We start from the raw sequence: 24,991 nt of genomic DNA on the forward strand, positions 1-24,991 counted from the left end.
CTTATTTTTCAAGACATTTTCCTATGTTAAAAACCCGATGTATAACAACATTAATCATATACATAACTAAAATGTATATTCGCACTTCATGTTCAAATACTAGTCATAAATAAAAAATTAAACAGTATCAAGATCGTTTAATCCAATTTCCCCAGTATTGCACTCACAATTTTATTTTCCCCATTTGTCATGAGATTCTGGTACACCTATATCTAGAAATGCACTTGTTTTTGATTCCAACGAAATAGTGGTTTTGAAGTAACGATATCGGTTTTCGCCTTGTTACCAATCATGGTTCATATGAGTTTTTAATTATTTTATAAGATCTAAACCTATATTATATGCCGGACGGTATTCAAATAATAAGCTAAATAAAACCTTAAACTAGCACAAAATCACACAATTAGAAATAGCTTTATCGCGCTCTGGCATTATCATATCTTACTAATTTAATAACCCTGTTTCTGTTTTAACATAAGAATTAGAATCATACCAAATAATACGGAAAATAGCGACTAATTAAAGTGAAGCTTGACACACTGCAACTTAAAATTATAATCCTGAAGCCTCTATCCATTTGTCAGAATTGGTAACGAAACTCATAGCGCATTTTCATGCCATTCTTCATCCAATCTTCAATCTCTAAAGCTTCCTCTGTAAGGTACCCCCGTGCATTTCAGTGTGTGGACAGGCCCTCAGGCGCTTAGAGCGCGAGGCCATCCCATACGAAGAAATTATAAATAATATTTTCTGATTCTTGCGCATATTTCTTTATTTATTGTGCGTCATCCTGAAAAGCCATAACGTTGGGTTTAACCAATTTCATTCTCGCACTATAATAATAATTGTGCTGGTTCGTTCTCGATGATGAAAGTTTACTAGTGTAATAAAATGTCCTCCGACTTCACACAATTTTAAAATTAATTATTTCCTAACGCAGCCGTATACCCATAGCCCATCAACTGTAGTACGTCTCTGTCAACATTTTCAGCTTTCTCCATGTTTTGGCTGCAAAACATTTTTGTTCATACTTTTTACTACTAGAAGAGATGTAACAATGCTAACAAAAAGGAAAAAGAAAGATTGATATTAAAATTTAATCTCCTAGAAACAAGTTCCACTGTTGTTAATGGGGAAAAAAATACCTGACGCTTTTATTAATAGCCTGTACCTACGAATTCACTCGCGTTAAACCTTGAAACAGATTTTATCGTACGTTTTGAACTGTCAAATGAATACGATTGCTTTACACAATGAGGGCTATCGTTTTAGCGCTCACCAGTTGGCGCCACTGTAGAGTAAGGTCCTGTCACTTGCTAGTAGCGAAGACAGTGGCGCCAAATGGTGAGCGCGAAAGTGGTAGGAGGACTATCGCATTTGCACTCATCAAGATGGCGCCACTGTAGAGTAAGGTTCTGTCAATCGCCAGGGGTGCCAACTGTTGAGTTTAAAAACGATAGCCCTCATTGCATCAAAGGACTGGCTGGATCTTGAGAACAAAAGGCTGCAAAAGTGTGAAATGGAGACAAGTAAACACAAAACGCCTTTCAAAATATGCCTAAGATGAGTACTTAAAACTAAACAAGGAGTTTGCCGCTGCTATCAAATATGGCAAAGGTGTGAAATTAGAGATACTAATTAACTAGAGATGTTCATAAAAAATACCAATGTCAACCTAAATACAGGTTTAGAAAAATGATATTGATATAAACAACCAATTACTTACCTTCTTTCCAACCTTTTTTGCTAGCAATTTTTTGTTTTTCTTACATTTAACTGTTTGCTCTACAGATACTAATTTTAAATAAACAACTAGGTAACACATCGAGGGAAGTTCACTTTGGACCCCCATATGGTTGGTTTTTTGAAAAGCTCTCTTAGCGGATGCCTACGCCATAAAAACTAATAGTAGTTCAACCTAAGGAACACTGCACTTAGAACTATCAAGTTACGCGAGTGTTTTGTGTTATACATACATATATACATACATACAGGTCTTGATGCATTTACACTTTGCTGGTCTTAATTTCTACGTTCTTTATTATTTCGAGGAGTTCCCTATTTCCTAACATGTTGACTATAGAACCCTAAACAAAGACAGCATCGTTCAAGTGTCCACCTTTTTACACATTACCCTCCTTTGCAGATAGTTTAGAATTGTCTGCTTAAGCGCCTTGTGATTTATGTCAATTCAATTAAAAACTTAAGCAAACCGCATTAAAGTTTTCTTCCAGCACAATAAGCCGTTGGAAAAAAAGCATGACCAAAAGTACAGACACCTCAACATTTACCGAAACAGCTAGTATCAGACACAGATGATGAGGAGAACGGTTGATCGGTCTGGAGATTCCACGATACTTGGAAGATTCAAAAGGACAACCATAAACGGTAATGACTTTGCCGAAAACATTCACTAACAACATTAACGACAAATTGAAAAGAAAAACGGCCCATAAGCAACATTTACTATGAATAATTAAGGGCATAATTTAAGTCAGAATAAAATGTTATTTTATATCTGGAGATGTTTATTTCATACACATCATAACTTTCATCGTCGAAGATGAGACAGCAAAGAGGATAATATTACAATCAAACATTACGTAAAGATAAGTTCGTTTAGCTGTGAATCAGTCACGAAGTAATTGTAATTGCAAGAAAAAACGATCTCAATAGGATAAATACTTTTCTTTGCAGCCTTTTTTTTAGTTTGTCAATATAAATTAATAATTGGAAATTAAATGCATAAAAGCTTGTTGTTTTCATTAAAGCCCGATATAAACCTACGCTGCGAAACATGTCAGCGAACACCCCCACAGCCACAGCTGTTGCAAAGAGTACAAACAAAATATTTCCACGATCTCTTAGCTAGTGGGTATATGAAAAAGAGTTACCTAGCAAACCAAACGAATAATAGGTAGGTACATCAGGTATTTACAGACTTTTTACTAGAATAAAGTATTTATCCGTGATGCTCGCACGATATTTCATCGCCCATCTGTGATAAGGAATCATGAAGACATTGTAAACTGAATTATTAATTATAATTTCAACTGCAACCCAGCCTTAAACTGTATAAAATACAGCTGCAGCAGTTTTATAAGGAGCCTGTTCAGACCTCAACTCTATACCAGACTGCGCCACGCAAAGGAAGGTAATGTGTTTCTAAGGCTATGTAGGTACTATTTTGTAGCACTACAGACCAAACGCGTGGACCGATTTCGATTAATCTGATCGATTTATCTTACAAATTCAATATGGCGACTACCAAGCCAACATATTCCTATAAAGAAAATAAAGAAAATAAATAAAATTAATGAATAGTGTTGAGTGGGGTATCATTAAGTAGGTATTTTCAAATATTTTTTATTTACAAGGGCTCTCGCCCACGGCGACTTTTTGTAGTGACGCGCGTTTCGTAAACGAGCGACAGCATCGCTACGAACGCGCGTTAGTCGCATTTGCAACGCACTACAAAAGCGATGCCAACGCGCTACAGCAGCGCGACTGTATCGATGCAAACGCGCGACCGTGTAGAACGACATCGGGGAGAGAACGGAGGGAGGGCGAAGCGCGACAGGATTGCGTTTGCATCGCACACAGCTAGCGACCGCATTGCGACTGTATCGATGCGAACGCGCGACAGAATCGCTACTGCATCGCTACAAAAAGTCGCCGTGGGCGAGGGGTCTTAGCGCTCCTGCACACGATGCCGCTACCGCGCCGCGGTTTTACTCGGTGCGTATGAACAGTGTAGCGGCGCGGCGACGGCGCGGCGGCGGCGCGGTGGCGGCGTCGTGTGCAGGAGCCCTTAGGATCTATCAACCATAAAGCTAAGTAAAAAGTATATTCACTGTATTTTTCCAACAATGGATCTCGATTCCTGACTGATGTCGAACTGGACTTGATGTACCAGTATTTTATACCTACTTAATTTTCTTTTTAATTTGTTTACCCATTTTCCTAGCTTGGGCCTAATTTAAATTGATGTTCAAAATGTTCATGTTTAGTAATATTTATAAGCAGACATATAACAAAATGTGAAAGTGGTAAAGCTTTATAAACATCGCGGTTTTGTCACAGTTGGCGATAATACGTAGTTTGAAACGTAAATAAATAATGTTTGCATGTTATTTAATCATATTTTATACGCTTTGTAGGTCACGGGAGAATATGGATGGTGGATGTATAACCCGGTTCCTGGGCCTTGGATGGGGACTATGGATCACCTACTTGGTTCAGTCCCGGACTGGCAGGTGCTAAATTGGTTTGGTAATCCCTCTCTGGCATGATTATTATTTATTAATTTACACATTAGGAATGTTAGAATAATTAGTAATATTGTGTAAGATTTGTAATCACATAAGGATCGCAAAACGTTATGTTTAAATGTCATAATTATATGTTAAGTATCCAAATTAGTTACTGCTAGCGACATCTAGGTGCTTGTAATCTATAAATGCATGTACTTAAAATAGAATGAAGTTAGTCTGCTTGGAAAATGAAATGCTTTATTATTGCTAATAAAGAAACAGAAAAGCAATTAAAACACACAAATAACGTGGCATATGTGTTAAAGAAAACTGTATCTGAGCGTTACAGATAACACCTTATAAAATAAAAATACAAGATGGAAAATGACAAAGCATTTAAAAGGAATCGTGAATGACATTTACAGACATGTCAGAAAAAGCTTATTACATGACCAAACATGTCGAGATGTACTAGTACAAAGTCGCAGTATAAAATAAGATGTGAATACTGGCATAATAAAGGTAATTTGAGCTACATATACTTTCAAGTTCACTATAGATGTATTTCCAATTCATAAATATGTAGGTGCTGTAGTTGAAGGTCCATATTGAAATATGGATAGAATTAACATAACACAAAGGACTACGCCAAATTTGATGAGCCAAAATGTTATAATACTTTTTTACTTAATCATTACATTGTTAAGTTTTCAGATTGTAATATGGTTGTAATATTGTCAAGTTAAATAAATTACAATTTTAATGTGGTTCCACACGCAAAGCTTTTCGTAGCTGATGCCAGGAGCGCTTTTTAAATATCATATCTTTTGTTTTTTGTAATTTATGGCTTCTAGCTGTTTGCACATTTAGCCAGTGCCGAGTAAAATTATATGTATGCCAACGTTTGGATGTATTTTTAAGTCTTTATTATTTTTATTCGGAAACTAACAACTGTTTTATTAATTACATTGAAACATCTATTGCATACAAATTGGTGACGTTTCCACTAATAGGAATTAATCTCTACCTACCTGTCGTGGCGCATGCACAAGCCGTGCAAGCAAATTAAAAAAGTGACAGTTTGTGATTGTTATTGCTCTGTGGGGATGTCGCGACGATATACCGCCTAGCGGATAAATTCGCAGTGTGGATGCCCATCAAAATGGATCACCACCAAAAATAATATTAAAAATAAAATACTAGTATGTAATCGGTCATTCATGATTCCTTTTCTTGCAAGCAGGAGGCGAAATTCAATGTTCCCACGTTTTGTAAATTTTTCAATTCATCCAGCAAAATGTGGCATAACATTGAATTTCATAGCTTACACTTAATTTTCAAACAAACAAAAGCTGGTCTTTGAAATGTAAAATTCATACAAATAGCTTGTATCAACTAGCTAGAATATGACAAGTAATGTTCAATCAAACCAACTAAGTGTAAGCTTGTTAAAAGCATGCACGTGCTGTAAGAAAGTTATCTTGACGTAGGGTTTCTGCTCGAGCTTTCTCGAACTCGAGAAAACTCGAGAAATTTGGCTTCATTCGAGACGAGAAAAAAATTACCGGAGCTCGAGAATTCTCGAGTTTCGATTTTGAAGCTTTAATATTCTTGAAAGCCTATTTTCTTAGACAAAAGTAAGTTTTTAATTATTTAATAGGTCAACGTTGCTTTAAGACTGGCCTAGTCTTTCCTTTTTTAACTGATTTGATTTGCAAGTAATGATCTTAATCGAAACTAAGTAATAATAATGTTCACCAACGAGTATGATATATTATTAGATATGTATTTTTAACTCTGACTGATGTAAAGACTGAAAAACTTGTTAACTGGACAGTTACGTCCTTACCTAACAGACGTTAGGTTAGGTACTCGTGCCTCCTCGTAAATATTCAAGTCGTTATATGTAAGAAATTTAAAAATTTATTAAAAAAAATTTTTATTCATAAAAAAAAAACTATTTATCGTAATTTTGCTATTTGGACTTGTGTTCTTTAGAAAACAAGTGATTCAATTGTAGCTCCAGATTTTTATTGTTATATATCCTTAAAGTACACGAGACTTTATGACTTTTGTTATGATTATTAGTAAATATTAATTATGAAAGAAGATTTTATTTTTTGTTTCTTTCCTTACCAAATAAGTGGTACTAAATTCTAATATTGATTGTTGTGCATAAAAGTAGGTATATTAGATTTAAAAAACCTGTGTTTTTATTAAATTTCAACCGATTTCAGCAGTTTTCATTAAAAGACTCGAGACCCGAGAAAACTCGAGTCTTTGGCCTCGAGAATTCTCGAAACTCGAGAAAAAAAATAAGTCGAGAAATCAGAAACCCTATCTTGACGTAAAGTTTTTGTTGTACCTACATAGAACACAGGATGAGTCAAGGCAGTTAATTAGGTTAAGTTACATGACACGAGTTAGAAATGTTTAATTCAATTCATTACTATTATTTCAAGCATACTCGTAGTTGAGATTTGCCAATTTGACTCATGCTGTATAACAAATATATTTATTTTATGATTAATGTTACGGTAAATGTGACTTTAAAAATAATTCATAGTCACCGGTCGTTATTAATAATCACCTCACGATTTGATTTGAAATTATTTATGCATGTAAAAAAATAAAAGGCAGCTTATGGTTGGCCCATAAAGATAATTCTATTCTTTCGGAATAGAGCAACAACCACGAATATTCTCATATACATCCAAGATTTCACTCATGTAAAATCTGAAAATATCTCAGAGTTCAAATATTCAGCGTGCTCTGCAGCGCTGTACACGAGCCCGTGTTCTCTTTTATGACATATACCTAATTAATTATGAATAATTTTTAATTTATCACTATTACCGTAACGTAATAATAATATACAAAAAAAGAAGAACTACAAAACTAACACCTATGAGGAAAAAACACATTCTTTTCTGAATGGCAGATTGATAGAAAAAGCACAGCATAATAGAGAGCTATTGCTAATAAGAGGGAGAACTTATTCTAATGAGGTAAGCACACTACAGATACTGCGCAACTGAATGTTTAACATAATGACATTTTTAAAAGCGTGCAAGCCGATATCTGCCTAGCACTGGGGCATAAAATACCTGTGGCTCCCAGAAATATAGAGGCAGGTTGCTGACGCGGTTGTCACGTGGCATGGGCTGCACCCATAGCAGGTCTGCCGACGGAGACGGCTGGCCCCACAGTGAATCCTGAGAACAATAGTCAAGTCAAAACATGTGGCAAATACGTGGACATGCCATTTCAACCGCAGCGTCAATAAATCAATAATGCCTGTCATGATCATCACTCGAAAATATGAGAAAAGGGCTGCTAACTATTATAATTGAGCCGCATTGATAGAAATTGCAATGAAATTAATCAGATTGTATATTATAACTTTGTCATATTTTCAATCATCTTTCAATGTTCATAAAAATAAAATGTTCGTCAAAAACTAAGCTTAAGTATTTAATATTATGTTCTCGGACTTTTCAAACCGATTAATTGAAAAGAATAACTAAGAGTGTGATTTATAAATCTAATCTGGCAATATTGATTTCACTAAATATCATTTGTAGCTGTAAATACCACTTAGTTCGGTTGAATTCCACGGAAGAACGTTTGTTACTTTGTTAATACGAGTTTTTTTACACTACTCGGCTTGTTCAACTTCTGAAATGGAAGACGTGGCAAGAAAAACCACGCTATTATTTGACTTTAAGCGTAAAACAAAAAACAAGTAGGTAGGTACATTTGTAATAATTTTCATGCTCGTGCAACAATTGAGTTCAGCACACATGAAAATAAAATTTTAAATATTTCAGAACAACCGTGTCCTATTACGAAAAAGAAGCGAAAATCGAAAACATCATGCAACAGTAAAAAAATCAAGACATAAATTATTTTCAAAATAATAACTTTCTATTCAAGTTATTTTACTTCCAAATCTAGAAAAGTAAGGAGCACAGAGCTACGACATTGCCAGTAATTCTGACTTTTAATTGTTAAAATTGGATTAGAATCATAGGCTCAAGATTTAAAATCTTAAAGAGCCTTATTACAATAAGATAAACGCGTGTTGAACATGTATAAATTGCCATTTAGTATGGAAATTACACAGTAAACATCTCACAGAAATATTCTAGTGTCAAAAATTAATACATAATACAACTATATTACTATAAGCACCATATTATGAATGGTTGGAAATATTTTACACTTTACAAGCCTCGTATAAGTATATCCCGTAAACTCTTTTAGTGTTGCAGATATTGAAAGAAAACAGGAACATAAGAATTTAAGCAGTCCTTAGTAATTACAATAAGGAAGCACTACATACATAAGCATCTACAACTACAAGGTATAATCTACCTACAGTCTACACTATATTAAAATTAAATGTAAAACTAGAATACATAAGTGAATAATATGCATGTTGATTGGCAGCTCCAATCAACTGAAAATTATATTCTGACGTAATTGTTGCATGAAGACAACTAATCATGAAGATATCAATGACTTTATGCTATTTGCTTTGGCATTCAGGAATTTACTAACAGCCTAATGGCGTCCACTATTGGACAAAGTTTAAGTAAACTAAAGTACTAAGGCCCGATTCGACCAAACTTTTATCCGAGAATAACTTCTGGTATAACTGGCACATTGACAGTTTCAGTATGGGAAATATGTCAAAATGTCGAATAACTGACGATTTATTCTGTGATTAATATTTATTTATTCTTGTTTGGTCGAATCTAAATATATAAAAGGAGAAACTGACTGACTGACTGACAGATCAACGCACAGCCTAAACGGCTAAACGTAGGCACTTGAAATTTGGAAGGGACGTAGTTTAGGTACCGTAGAGGTGCACTAAGAAAGGAATTCCCGAAATTCCCACGGGAACGGGAATTAGCGGAAAAATCCTTTTGTATGAAAAATCTAAACCGCTTAAGTTAGATGCTTGAAATTTGGTGTGCAGGTACCTTAGTAAACTTAAAACTTAGGTACAACAGGATATCGTAAAATTCCCACGGGAACGGGAGGTAGCGGGAAAAAACATATGTATGAAAAAATCTAAACTGTGTAAGATAGACGCTTGAAATTTGACATGCAGGTACCTTAGTAAACTTAAAGCTTAGTTACAACAGGATATTGCAAAATTCCTACGGGAACGGGAGTTAGCGGGAAAAACATTTGTATGAAAAAAATCTAAACCGCTTAAGATAGATGAAGGGGGTAAAACGGGATCCATGCGTACGAAGTCGCGGGCGACCGCTAGCTATCATCTAATCTTCTTCTATCTTCTAAATATATAAAAGGAGAAACTGACTGACTGACTGACAGATCAACGCACAGCCTAAACGGCTAAACGTAGGCACTTGAAATTTAGAAGGGACGTAGTTTAGGTACCGTAGAGGTGCACTAAGAAAGGAAATCCCGAAATTACCACGGGAACGGGAATTAGCGGAAAAATCCTTTTGTATGAAAAATCTAAACCGCTTAAGTTAGGTGCTTGAAATTTGGTGTGCAGGTACCTTAGTAAATTTAAAGCTTAGGTACAACAGGATATCGTAAAATTCCCACGGAAACGGGAGTTAGCGGGAAAAAACATATGTATGAAAAAATCTAAACTGCGTAAGATAGACGCTTGAAATTTGGCATGCAGGTACCTTAGTAAACTTAAAGCTTAGTTACAACAGGATATTGCAAAATTCCAACGGGAACGGGAGTTAACCGCTGAAGATAGATGAAGGGGGTAAAACGGGATCCACGCGTACGAAGTCGCGGGCGGCCGCTAGCTATCATCTATCTATCTATTTAAATAAAAATGAATTGATGTTCGTTAGTCTGATTATAACTCGAGAACGACTGGGCCGATTGAGCTGATTTTGGTTTTAAAATGTTTGTCGTAGTCCAGGTCTAAACGATGAGTAAATACGCGCGCGATATTGTTTTTCTGTGACAGACAAAATTCCACGCGGGCGAAGCCGCGGGCGGAAAGCTAGTCCTAACTATATTTACTTAAATGTAAGCTAGTGACTGTATTTTTAATTCAAGAGGACAAATGTTATGAACTAGGCACCTGTGAACATATGGAACTAGCATTATTGGGCAGTAATGGAAGACAAATAGGTAAGATCCTACCTACAAATATTATAAATGCGAATGTTTCCACAGTAGGCGCGCGAGTTCATGTCCATCAGGGCCTTACTTACTTACTTATTTACTTATACTTACTTATAAGTTGCAAAAAATATGGAATAAGTAGAAAAGGTTGACCTACTTAATTGGTAATAATTATCGATATCGACATTAGCATAATTAGTTAGGTAACAGCACTACCGCATTCCTCAGGATGGACATGAACTCGCGCGCCTACTGTAAGTATGTACGTTTGTTACTCTTTACGCAAAAAGTACGAAACGGATTTTAATGAAACTTTACAATATTATTGTTTTTATTGACCTCTTTAACGTAGGTATCCTTACAGCAAAGAGACAAACTAGTAACTGGTGAAAACTCAAAACAACGCTGGTTTGCACAAATACACCGTAACGTATTATATTAACGTTCAGGAAGCCAGCGTACTGTTCTTTTTACCATCGTTCTGGTCAGACACTTATCTGCCCATAAAACTTATGTACGCTAACTATGCCCACTGTTCGCTCCACAGCAGTTCATTATATGAATTTGCGTCAATCAACTAAGCATTGAGTGCAAGGCAATTCGTAAAAAAACGGAATTTGTCGCTAATGAAAGCAAAAATAAATCTATAAAACGATAACTATGTACCACGTGATTAATGAGAGCATTATGTCATCAGTGGAATAGGACAGTGTTTTAATTATTACTTAAATGTATTTGTTATTGTAAGCGTTAGGCGTTAAATTTAATTGGGACAATATATTCCTATGTGTCCCATTTTTTACTTTGTCCCTATTGTAATGAGATTATTTCTCTCCTCTGAGATCGGGCATTCATCATGCTACCCAGTTATTATAAAACACCCTATTAATCACTTGGTCCACGACAAAATATCGATCTGTTTAACATCGACCCCAAATTCCCAAATGACATACAATTCTACAATACAGACCAAAATAAACTCTAAATCATTCTACAGAATCAAACGGAACTATAAAGATGTTGAACTGAGTTTTTACCATTTGTTGTTGTTGATTAAATGGCAGATTCGCAAGAAGTCCCACTGATCCAAATTGCAATGAATTTATTGATGCATCATTTAATTTGGACATACTCAATACCTAAAACATAGAACTGTAATTGAAAACCTATTGCAGTATAGATATAATTTCGACTGCCACATTTATTCAATGAATTGGTTTTGATGATGACACCTGTGAATGTGACACCTTGGTGTTTGAGGCAACCAATACAATGAAGCGCATACATAGCAAAATGAGCGCCTTTATAGCAAGGTGATACTTGTTAGTATATTTCCATTAGAGATGAGACGTATTTACTAGAACAGATCCACACACTAGGTATTTTACAGTACTAGGCGGCACCTATTCCAATTTTTAAAATACTTGATCCACCTAGTATTTTATAAATTACACGATTTCCGACCCTACCATCAAAGTAATAGAGGTTATTATTGCGTAATCCGTAGTCGTATATTACGCGCACCGAGTATTTCTCGCTAAGCTTATGTGCGAACGTAGAGATTCACTCCGTCTCTGTCTGACCAAACAAATTTGAGCGCGACGAAGCAAACGCACACAAACATAGTCAAACCATTTATATTTTTATGAAATTGATATTTTTTAAATACGCCAACTAAGCCTTTGAAGTATGAAGGGAGGATATCAATCAATCAACAGCTAGCAAAAACATTATTATTAAATTTCAAATTGCATTATTCATACTACGGTTGTATCTTTTCAAAGAAAATTGTATTTTAATATTATTACGTGGATTAGTCCGCACTAGTCGCGTCAAGTATGCTAAATTACTACGTACTAGGTGGAATAGGTATTTGGATCGAGTATTAATAAATACTAGGAATAGGTGCACCTAGTATCAAATTTACCTAGTATAACCCATCTCTAATTTCCATATTGTATGTACATAGATGTGGCTCGCATGATGTTAAGGTACATGCGGCAAGCGGTGATATTGTTTATACTTACAGATTCCAGTCCCAGAGCTTGCTGCGAGTTGAGCATGGACTCGTTCGGACCCGGCGTATGGTCGAAACCTCCAGACAGAGGGAAATTCACCATATCCTGTGCAAACAGAAAAAGGCAAATAATAGAAACTTACTAGGTATCTTATTATTATTGCTCTCATGTCCGCAAACCATCTATTTCTTTTTGTCAAATTTATGTATGTTATTGATGTCTTTATAAGTATATTGTTTAGAAAATCAGTAAAATACTCAGTCTCAGTCTTAAGTAACTTCATTTCATGAAAACGTGTTAACTGTTTTACTTAATAATTTGATAAAATGTTACATCAACAATAAATGTGGTTTAAGATTGTATTTTCTCACAATTATTTATAATTCACTTACGTGAGATAATTAAATACAATATTTTGTAACAATAGCTTAGGCGCACAAGTATAAAAATAACAAACAACAACTTCATAAATTATAAGTGAGTACTTCGCAATTTGCGCACGATTAATCATTTTTAATAGTTAATAGAAAGATTTACTTACAATATGGGAGAAAGGCACCACAGGCCCATACGAGCCGAGCGGACGCATATGTGCATCACACGCTCGGCGGACCATCAGACTGGGGTTAAAGAAACCAGCTCGGTACCAGTTGTACATGTCTCTGGAGGAGAATGGCCCTTGGATGTTTCTCTGCGGAAAAACCAAAGATAATGAAGCTAAAATGATAGGGATTAAGACGCAATAGCATCAATAATAGCCTAGCTGATACAATCAGTGTAAGTAGCAGAGCGTTTTATAGTTCAATCAGTTCGCATAGCCTTTCTTTATTGCTGTGTAAAAAGTATGAAAAGACGCTAAAACTTAGTCAGCTTTGCTTGTAACATTTTACAGGGATATATAAGTGACTAGCTTTCCGCCCGCGGCTTCGCCCGCGTGAAATTTTGTCTGTCACAGAAAAACTTTATCGCGCGCGTCCCTGTTTCAAAAACCGGGATAAAAACTATCCTATGTCCTTTCGCGGAACTCAAACTATCTCTATGCCAAATTTCATCAAAATCGGTTCAGTGGTTTAGGCGTAAAAGAGAGACAGACAGAGTTACTTTCGCATTTATAATATTAAGTATAGATTATTTACCTCCGGATCCTCATAATACCACTGATCTGCTATGCCCTGCTGGCCGGATGTTGGCGGCGGTTGCTGCATCATGTTGCTATAGATGGATGAGCCGAAGGCACCCTGCGAGCCCGATTGTTGCAACCCGTGCATTTGGTACATGTTGCTGTGGTTGCCGTGGTTTGGCATCGGAATGGAATCGGAATTCCCCATCTGTATAACACGATTCGATGTCAGGTCTCAATACTAAACTTAGATGTTGCTCAAATTGAAAGGGGAAATACGTGTACTCTAGCTAGACAAATAATAATATGTCCATTGAACAGACATGATTATTTTCTCAGACTTTTGTCAAAGATATAATTATTAATTATTGCAAAAGTAAATAGTACAATATATTCTTACCGATGGATTATTCGAGTTCTGATTGAGGAAGAGTGATGAATTGGACAATCCAGGTATGCCAGCGGCATTTGGATAGCCTGCAATTCCAGCACCGCCAGGCTGCATCGGGCCTCCACCGATGGCACCTTGCAGACCCGCACCCATGCCTGGATTCCCCATACCATCTCTAGGCATGACAGACGACGGCATCGGTATTCCCATTCCATTATTACCAGGCCCAATAGGCAGGCCCAGCGACGCATTCAAGGCCGAATTAGTAATCCCGACAGGCTGCATTGGCTGCATACCTCCCTGCATCCCCGGCTGCATTCCAGGCTGCAATCCTGCTTGGATACCAGATGACTGCATCCCGGGAACTTGCATTCCGGGCCCAGGCATCGACTGCTGCATGCCTTGCATTCCGGCGCCAGAGAGCCCCTGCTGGTTTCCAGAACCTTGCATTCCCACACCAGAAAGCCCTTGTTGCTGATTTCCAGGGCCTTGCATTCCGGCTCCAGAGAGTCCTTGTTGCTGGCCTCCAGGACCTTGCATTGCCAGGGGTTGCATACCAGGGACTTGAAGGGATGGTGGTAATCCTCCAATTTGTAAACCAGCAGGTAGCCCTTGCATACCAGGCAATCCTTGCATTCCGGAGGGAAGGCCCTGCATTCCTGTCGGCATTCCTTGCATACCGGATGGCATATTCGGGTTAGCAGACAGCAAACCGCTGTTAGACGCGGCTAGGCCTGGGTTCGAAAGCCTCATCTGCATTGCTGGGTTCGGCAGTTGTTGCATAGCCGGCATTCCGCCCGAACTAGACGGCTGGGTATTATTATTGTCTAATGGGCTGGGCATTGCTTTCGATTTCGATAGCAGATCTTTATCCTCCAAGTTCATGTCGAAGATATCCTCAACGATTTGGTCTTGAGGGCGCTTGGTTACGACACTGTAAAGAGAAAAATTTATAGCAATTAGATCTCAACTAAAATGAACCACTATAGAAGAATTAATGCTGGAACTCACATCATATCAGAGGCTGAAGAGACTATATTCTGATGTTTTTGGCGGAGGCTGTTATTTGTGGTGATCATAACTGACTGGAAATTGCTACTATCATCACTAGTTTCCTCGCGATTTATGTCGGACCTCATCAGGGAGTCGTATTTTTGTTTGAATGAATCTCGGACAATTTTATTGAACTTGTCATCGTCGCAGACACCCCCACAGGCAGTATCGGTTAGATCCGAGGATAGGGTGTCAATGGATTCTAAATTTCGGTGTTTTAGAGCTTGATCCATTAGCTCTGACGATATCGACTCTATTGAGGTTAAATTCATCATTGGCATCCGAGCCATATCGCTCATATCTGATAGAACTTCTAGAGACTCTAAGTTTGATATTTTTTTTAGAGCTCCGGCTTCCTGTGAGTCCGTATCTAACCTGGATGACGAATCAGCCACCGCATCCAATGATTCTGGAGCACTGGTTTGCTGTTGATAATAGAAAAAGGATAGGTCAGTTAGAAACCACTTAATACCTTTATTATAACTTTTTTAAAATATAATAACTTATTTTTTAATTTAATTTTTATTTAATAATAATAAAATTATTTGATTAAAATGTGTTTTACATAGGTGTTAGAAATAAATATAAACCATAACTTTTGATTCACCAAAGAAAAATACTGGGTAATAATAAGTTATTGATGCTGATCTGATAGTGGTGTATTTAATAATAAGCCTGCTACAATACCTTCTTGAACTTGACGTCGCTGGCATCGAATCGTTTTGGAGAAAGCTTTTTTGCCTTGTCAGACGACCACCAATCATCTAGCCCTTCTTCGGTTTTGGCTCGGGTGACATTGCCGTGCGTATGAGAGCGTGCGAGTGGATAGAGCGGCTCCTGGTTCTTCGGCAAGTTTGTGTCATCGTTACTGTAACCGTGGAACGCTCCAGATGCATCGAACGTTCCAGCACACGCTTCGGCGTTGTCTACAGCCCTGTAAATAAATATATTTATTAAAAAAACACAGAAATTACAACTTCCATTTGTAATTTCAAGCAGCTGAATACAGAAGAAATTATAAATTAGTATTGTTATTATTATATTGTCAAGATTAAAGTACTAACCATTCTGGCAAGTTTTCCTCATTTTGTGTGTCTCCTCCAACCCATGTACGACGATTTGAATTCCATGATTGTTTGTCTTGAGATGATCTATCGCCCCAATCTCGCTCTGTAACAATTTGGTTCATAAAAATCAACTTTGATTGCATTACATTTAAGATGAGCCTTTTCAGAGAGGCAAGTCATCACGCAAACGTCGCAAAAGATCAATCTATTATTGTAATGATAAACGAATGTTTAAATATAAAGGACAATAATAATATTACAATGGCGTCGTAGTCTTGTTCCGATTAAAGCGGATTCAAACCCCCCGTTGCTAAACTACTGGTGAATCACTCGTAAGACAAGCTTGATTACAAGGGGATAAGGAAATCCAGCAATATAGATGACCCACGCTGAACTGTCCCACCAAACTCAATGACAGGGGGGCGCTACCATCGTTCAACTATATGGTTTCCAACATGGCAAAAATCGGAACCAGCGTTCCGGTATTGACGGTGGCGCCCCACTGTCAATGTCATGCATAGGACAGTTCAGTATTTTGGAACTATAGTCATTGAGCTGATGTCAGTGACATTGACGTACGTAATGTAATGTCAGTGTCACTCTAGAAACGTCAGATTGGATGGACGCGCGCGGACGTCTCCACGCGCTGTTATGATAAGCGATGAATTGTATTTAAAACGTTGCAAAATATAGTGTGCAAGTAAAGTATTCACCGTTTTATTTATGAAAATAGTACTACCGGCCTTTAACACTATCCTAATATTAGCTAACATTATAAATCCTGCTAATATTATAAATGCGAAAGTAGTTTGAATGTTAACATGTTTGTTACTCTTTCACGCAAAAACTACCGAACGGATTTTGATGAAACAGTATACAGTATTATTGTTTTTAACCCAGAATAACATATGGGCTATAATTTAAGACGATCTGTGACAAATTAAAGGACAATGGGCAAAATGGTACCCGGCTCCAATAGATATGTGTCTAGTATCGTTTGAAAGGTCTTACCAAGATGAACAACTTTTACTATGACCACCAGCCTCAGATCTGGTTGTGTACGAAGATATACATATTTTTTTTCAGAATGGTACCCGGCTCCAATAGTTATGTTTGTAGTGTCATTTGAAAGGTCTTACCAAGACGAACAACATTTACTATGGCCACCAGCCTCAGATCTGGTTGCGTTCGAAGATAAAGATACTTTTTGTGTGACCTAAGTATCATTACAGTATGAAGGGGGACGCGCTCGGGGCAGGGCACCGACGAGATGGTCGGACGCGGTGAGGAAGACGGTGGGCGGGAGTTTGCATCGTGCGGTCCACACAGCTTATGATTGCAGTTTGTGGAGAAACATTATTTGTGATAGCGATCCTCATCAGTGAGGGACCGAGGAAGAAGAAGAAGAAGTATCATACGTGTCCATCGTATGGTACTTAGGTTATGCGAGGCAGGAAGGGTTTACTGCTCCAGCATCCTTCCTTAACTCTATTATTATTGATGGGGATAATTGTGAAATAAATATTTTTATTTAAAGAAGTACTACCCCCTTATTAATAAAAAGTTACACCTAGGAAGAACCTTGGATTAAAATGACATTTCCATATCAAGTGACAATTTAAGCCAGAGTTCAACTAGGGTGTAACTTTTATTAATAAAGGGGTTGCAGTTTTATTACTTCTAAAGGGTTTTATTATGGGTTGCTAAAGCGAATAAACCCACAAGACCCAATAAGTCCACCCACAAGATGGACCGACGACCTCATAAAGCGGGAAGGCGCTGGATGCAGGCCGCCACCAACCGGCCATTGTGGAAATGAAATCATTGGGGGAGGCCTATGTTCAACCGGACGTCCTACGGCTAAAATGATCATGATGATGATGATGAAAGCGAATAAAGGGCTAATAGCTTGGATAGTTCATGTAGGTATAATCCTTTCCTTTTCAATGCTTCGTTTAGTTATATTAATAGATTGTAGTCATAATACATACTCGTATACATGGATGATTGTGTTATACTTTCATTATAATACTTAGTGGAATTACTGCTTTCAAAACGTGAATTAGAACTGGCCCCATAGCAGACATTTTCCTACATCTAAAGGCCTTTTAAAATATATATTGGTTATGGCTATTGGAGCGGGTACCACTTTCCATACATTTGTGCCCATCATCCTTTCACGCAGCCACGCGGGGGAAGCCGCTGGCAAAAGCTATAGGCTATAATTTATGACGCTCTGTCACAATCTAAATTTCACGCGGGTGAAGACGCGGGCAAAGGCTAGTAGTCTATAAATTTATGACGACCTGTGACAAACTAAATTTCACGCGAGTGAAGCCACGGGCAAAGCTAGTATTAAATAAAGTACTGACCCCACTTCTCCTGTTGATTATTGCGAGATCGCCCTGCGTCCTGGTTTCGCCACTCCTCGCCCTCCTCTCGCGCCTGCCTCCAATTAGTTGTTTGCCCCTGGCGCTTGCTAAAACATCAGTTGATGCATTAATACGACCCACGGTCCCCATAATAATATTATCGATGTTGCATGAAAACTTTGTACCAAGCATCAAATTGATGCATTAAAACTTATTAATATTATCGATGTTCCATTAAAGCTTTGCACTAACAGACTGACCTATAAAATATACGACACTGACCTATAAAATATAACTATAGCTATTGCAAATCACATACACCCCACACTTGGGGTGAGCCTAAACCCTGGAATAGGCCCCATTATACTTCAAAGGGTTTGTTACACTAAATGTAATAACGTACTTAATTAAGACAGAATATACAACGTGTTAGTGAAAAAGCGCAAAACCTCAGATATCCCAACTTATTATTATTATAAAAAAAATATGTAAATTATTACAATTAATTTTCGCGGATTATTTACGAAGATATTCATTCTTTTTGTTTTCGCCCTGCGCACGAGTTATCTCTTTTTACGCATTTCTGGCAACGTATTGACCTTTCACACGCTGATTGCAAGGCATGCACGCCTATGAGTAGGTTAGTAGTTAACGTAGATAGTTCATTCACCTATGATAATAGAGTTAATTAACGATTAAAATTAACATATTTTTTTGGTTAAAATTTGACCCTAATTTTTTATTAGTGGAATCGATTCTACTCTCGATTCCGAACAAACCAATTTCAGGTTTTGCGCTTTTTCATTAACACGTTGTAGAAAGTTAAAAAAGAAATGGACAGAGTAATATTTTTATTAGACAGTTACCTATTTACTTGGTGGTAATATTTTTTCATACTAAGTAGAGACAGAACTGAGGATACCCGTACGAAACAGTAAAGACCAATGACATAACACTTCCAAGCTGGACTTGTTCTTGTGGATTTGTTCCGAGCGATCTTAGGAACTGAATGACTAAAAGAGTATAAAGGAGATAATTTAAAATGGTCCCATTTTAAAAGTAGTATTATACGTGTTAGTCCAGTAGAATTAGCTTTTAAATCGGAAATAATTCCTACAAAAGATTTTATTGTTTTAATGGCTTCATTGGTTGCCCATTAAGACTCTCCTAAGTTTTCGACTTCGACGGAGTTGTGCTTAAGTGGTGGGGGCCCCCGAAAGAGGCATTTTTTCGGTTTTCCGGTTATACCGCGTAAAGGACTTACCCTATCAAAAAGTGGTCTTCATGACGGTTGAAGGGCACTTAATCCTGCATTGAATAAGACCAAATTCATATGTTTTGGACAAACCGTTCTCGAGCTAATGTTCGGCAAAGTAGAAAATATACGTATAATTAATGACCCTCTCCACGTCCAATGGTTTGTTACCCACAGGCTTCCAAGTCTTGAAAAGGGCCACCTCAACCAGTGTAACCCTATCAAGGCTTACGAGCTTGATGCGCCTATCCTTGTTCGTCCCAGCCGTTCCTTAACTGCGGTTGCTGCACCTCTTCCTGGCACTCACCTGAACGACTCTGTGTTACCTACTGTGGCTGCCCCTCTTCCTTGTATCCTCCTGCATGACTACGTTGCCTAGCCGTATGGCTGGTCTAAGGTTCGACGCCAAAAATCAACAACAACAAGTTCATATTAAAACGCTGAAGAGTTTTTTGTTTGTTTGTTTGAACGCGCTAATCTTAAGAATTACTAGTTTGATTGAAATCATTATTTTTGTGTTGAATAGCTCATACATTGAGGAAGGCTATAGGATATATACAATCACTCTACGACTAATAGAGGCGAAGCAGTAAAGAAAAATGTCGCAAGCACGGAAAATAGTATTTAAACTATTTTCACGCGTACAAAGTTGATTTTGTGGCGTCGAACCTTGGACCAGGCATATAGCTAAGCAATGCAATCGTACAGGAGGGTACAAGGAAGAGAGGCAGCCACATTAGGTAACACAGAGTCGTTCAGGAGAGTGTCAGGAAGAGGTGCAGCAACCGCAGTTAAGGAACGGCTGGGACGAACAAGGATAAGCGAATCAAACTCGTGAGCCTTGTTAGGGTTACACTGATTAAGGCGACCCTTTACAAGGCTTGGAAGCATGTGGGTAACAAGCCATTGGACGTGGAGAGGGTCATTAATTATACGTATATTTTCTACTTTGCCGAACTTTAGCGCGAGAACGGTTTGTCCAAAACACATGAATTTGGTCTTATTCAATGCAGGATTAAGTGCCCTTTAACCGTCATGAAGACCACTTTTCGATAGGGTAAGTCCTTTACGCGGTATAACCGGAAAACCGATAAAACGCCGCTTTCGGGGCCCCACCACTTAAGCACAACTCCGTCGAAGTCGAAAACTTAGGAGAGTCTTAATGGGCAACCAATGAAGCCATTAAAGCAAAAAAATCTTTTGTAGGAATTATTTCCGATTTAATCAATTTTTGTGTTTAATTCTACTGGCCTATGTCCCAAAATTCAAAGATAAGCCGGAGCCGGATAGGGTGGACTTGGTCATCGTGACTACTTTAGAAAAATCAGAGAAAAAATATTTTGATTCATGTGTAAAAACTGCAAGCATTCTGCGGGTTTTATGAGTTGTGGTAGACAGCATTATAGAATTTATAAACAGATACATACAATAGTCATACGATTCTTAAACTCGGAACAAAACACAGGGGGGTGATTCTATACTTTGCTCGTAAGTATAGATTGTCGGCATCGAATTGAAGCGCTGGACGCAGGCCGCTACCAATCGATCAACATGGAAAGCATTGCGGGAGGCCTATGTACATCAGTGGACGTCCTAATGGCTGAAATGATGATGATGATGATAGATTGTCGGAATACTGCATGAGGAATTAGTAGCTTACCTTCTAAACATTTTGCTGGGCGTCCATTCCGCCTGCTCGCCCGTGGTTCTGTTCTGTGAAGTGCTCGGGCTGTTGCCGCTCCACGATGCCCGAGGGCTGGGCGATGAGTCGTCGTCGGCAGCTGCATTGAACCCAGGCATTCTGGGAAGACCGTGCCCGTGGCCGTGAGGCCGCGCGCATGCCCTACAAACAGCACAAATAACTTACTATAACTTGAATCCTCGCAATTAAATAAATGTCTTTATTGCAAGAAAAAAGTGTTACAATTTTGAGTAAAATCTTCTATCTTCCAAAATAGGCGTTTGCCTGTAGTATGGACGACCATGAGGGCACATGATAGGGCAGCCCAGCGTAGCCCTCTTATTGCGGACTAAAGGAATTTTGTCGTAGTTACCGTAGCCGAAAGCGGCTTGAGAGTATAGTAGTATTAAAAACAAAGTCAACTCTACAAAACGATTTGCAATGGTTATCATGATACCAGATATATTAAACAGGCGGTTATTTAAGGGCCTTTAATTCATCGAATTTTATCGACATAACCCCTACTAACTAGATAACTCGAATTTTTCAGCAAGACATCTTATTGCAAAATTGTAACTGATTTTTTTTCTGACAGTTAATAACACTGCACAACAAAATTGCAACTTTTGGCTGATGATTGACTTTCATTACATGATATTTACTAATTTGACGTCGCTGATTCTGAATCTGCCGTCCATTTTTTCGTAGCAGCTCTTGTTTACGTGTTATAGCTTTCACTCAAAAATTGCTAAATTTCAGTCTTAATTCGCCGACAGTTCAAAAAATACTATGTTTTCTTTGTATAATTTAATATGATAGCCTTAAGAAGTGTTTGTGTGAATGATCTAAACCAATTTTGTTTCATTTGCGGAGAGGATATGTTTAAATAATCCGTTTAAATGTGACAAAGTTCGTAAAATTGGCTTACAAAAATTAGTTTGGGGACCCAGTGGAAATGAAAGATAAGCCTTGAATTCCGCAAAAGGCGTGGAAAAAATGCGTTGAGTTTTTACGTTTATAAACAAATAAGAATGTGTAGATTTAGGTACGAATCCGCTATGATCTGAAAGGAACCCTTGAACCATCGCGACGACTGTTATTTTTATTTTTGAACAGAAATGGTATTAACCAAAAAATATTGAACTAAATGGTAATTCCTTGCATACGTTTGGCATGTAGACGTCTTTTCAACCCTAAGAAGTCACCTGAACCTCATGTTGATACTACACATGAGGATTTTGAGGCGAAAACTGTCAGTGTGGTAGAGACTTTGAATGTGACCCGAAATTTTCAAAACCATGTAGCCAAGATGGTTTAAACGATCGTTTTAGAGATTTAGGATCTTCAAGTCTTCCGAAAAGATATGGAATGAGTTATTTTGGCATTTTAATTATTTTTTTTGGAAAATCCGAAAAAATATTACTATTCTTACAAATCGAACAACGTATGAGTCACTTACAAACATGTTTTTTTGAATTACACTCTCTTCGCAATCACCTGAACAATTTTATCACAACTCTTGAGGATCTAAGTGAAGAACATGGCGAGCAAATCCACCAGGGCCTTCGTACGATAGAGGGACGCTATCAGGGCCACTGGAATGCACACATGATGGCTGACTGCTGTTGAATCATTCAGAAGAGCTGTCTGCCTTCAGCATCAGCAAGGAAGTCAAATAAAAGAAAGTTTTTTAAATATAACAACTTCATAAAATAGGATCATCTCTAAAAAAAGAGTGTTTTTTTACAAAAAGACCCAAGTGTCATATTTTTTTAACCAGAGCTGATACAGACATTTCAATCACAGATTTGAAATCGTCATTAAAAATTGGACTAATATCATGTAACATAACCCAATCATCAGAAATGCTGTTGTGCAGTGTAATTTTTGTTTACCTTCCCATTGAAGTCTGTCGGACAAAAGGGAGTCTGGGCCTCCCCCGTCCATCGTTAGGACTCATCCCCCGGCCCATGCCTCTTCCCATGTTGTTGAACCTCTCCCCTGGTGACCCCACTCCTATGGGAGGACCGCTTCTCATATTTTCTCTCTGTGAACAAATCGTTGTGGTGTCAGAGAAACACGCAAGTGCAAATGCAATTTATCTGAATGCCAACATCAACATCTTATCGCAGAACTACATGAACGACTCGCGACGTACAAAATAGCGTACTTACTACCTGTGTATAGACTAAGAGCTAGTGAACGCCAGACCTACGTTATTTTATAAAGGCTGAAAGTTTGTCAGCACATGCTCCCAACATAGCTAAGAACCATGGCCAGACATGAAGTTTGGGTCATGGTGGCTTTGGCAGACAGACGGTATTAAAGGTGTGTAAAAAACCAACTTAATTACGTCAAAGTATAAAGGCTGATTTTTTGATATTTCCTTCAAAATGTTATTAGAAATGACGTCATTAATTGACAGACACCTACCATGGTGGCAGCCCTTAGCCAGACACCTTAAAGTTCATGAAAATGTAGTCCTACTTACGTCATACTATAAAAGCTGATATTTACATAAAATATTTGAACTATCATTTGATGAAGTTTCCTCATCAGCCAGACACTTCTGATGGTTCCTTCGCCTTGCCAGACAGCTTTTAGGGTGGCTGAAAGTGCGAACGCGAGGCACTATAAATATTGTTTTTTGTACTTTTTCTTAAGTTACTCAAGTATTTGAGTCTGTAAATCATCATCTCATGTTGATGAGCTGATGATGGAAGGTAAGTACAACTCCTTAAGGCTTAGGTAATCCCTAATTTTAAAGTGATTACCTTTGAAAGTTGCCTAGAGTAAAGTTCTTAGCAACATTATCATTACCTATGTTATTGCTAATGTTGCTAAGAACTTTACTCTAGGCGTTTAGCAAATATTTTGAAGATAAAATTTGTGGCACCACATTTTCCGTGTATATAAATTCTAGTGAGGATTTGGGGGTCCTAATTCAATATAGAATTATTATAGTATTATTTGATACTATAAATTTGATTGTACTATGCATAGTAATAGATATATCGTGATGGTTTCGCTGGAAGGATACTCTGCAGCGCAACCACTTTCAATAACAAAATACGGCGTATCTTGTGACATGTTTTTTTTTTAAATAGGACTAGAATTTTATAGACCTTTCAAAGATTTATTTTAGAAACTTACACTAGTTAAATCAAAAGTAGTTCCGCCGGGGAGCATGACGTGAATTATCCTACAACTCCTAAGCGTTAAGGAGTTGTATCTTCCATCAACATGGGATGATGACTAAAGCTGATGCAAACACCCAAATAACATTAGAAACTATACTTATATATACTGGTTAAAGAATGAGGATCAGTACTGTTGTAGAAAATTCAATAAAACTAGTATCTACGTTAATCTTTAAGACATAAGAAAGATATATCTTTTTGAATTATCCAAATCGGACCATTACTTACGAAGATATTAAGTAATAAACATAGACCGTTTTTGCCGCTAAAAGTCAACGTACGCAGGGCCGCGTGACGTCATTATATCCGAATCGAGCGCAGCCGGCGTACTATTGGGATGGAAAATATTTTTTTCCAGCTAAACCATTAGTTTTAGAAAAAAACTTTTAATAACATTTATTCATCAAAATAAAGTAACCTATCGACCAGTAATTTAAAAAAATAAA

The 24,991-nt window shown here is 37.6% G+C and overlaps 1 protein-coding gene across 2 annotated transcripts in view; it reads right to left on the reverse strand.

Annotated features, from left to right (window-relative positions):
- LOC135087156 (GRB10-interacting GYF protein 2) overlaps positions 1–24,991 on the reverse strand; it is a 73,409-nt gene that overhangs the window by 22,339 nt on the left and 26,079 nt on the right. The window contains exons 4-14 of one of the 2 annotated variants that reach the window (XM_063981991.1): positions 23,241–23,392; positions 21,325–21,507; positions 18,410–18,516; positions 16,035–16,140; positions 15,658–15,904; positions 15,346–15,395; positions 13,927–14,851; positions 13,543–13,734; positions 12,948–13,097; positions 12,416–12,511; positions 7,361–7,468 (exon numbers count right to left, since the gene is read on the reverse strand). In XM_063981991.1, the coding sequence (XP_063838061.1) occupies positions 7,361–7,468; positions 12,416–12,511; positions 12,948–13,097; positions 13,543–13,734; positions 13,927–14,851; positions 15,346–15,395; positions 15,658–15,904; positions 16,035–16,140; positions 18,410–18,516; positions 21,325–21,507; positions 23,241–23,392 (2,316 nt within the window). Of the gene's footprint in view, positions 1–7,360; positions 7,469–12,415; positions 12,512–12,947; positions 13,098–13,542; positions 13,735–13,926; positions 14,852–14,928; positions 15,396–15,657; positions 15,905–16,034; positions 16,141–18,409; positions 18,517–21,324; positions 21,508–23,240; positions 23,393–24,991 lie in introns of both variants that reach the window. The other variant, XM_063981990.1, reaches the window with a different exon arrangement.

Source organism: Ostrinia nubilalis, chromosome Z, assembly GCF_963855985.1.
Source record: "Ostrinia nubilalis chromosome Z, ilOstNubi1.1, whole genome shotgun sequence".
NCBI classification, from domain to species: Eukaryota; Metazoa; Arthropoda; class Insecta; order Lepidoptera; family Crambidae; genus Ostrinia; species Ostrinia nubilalis.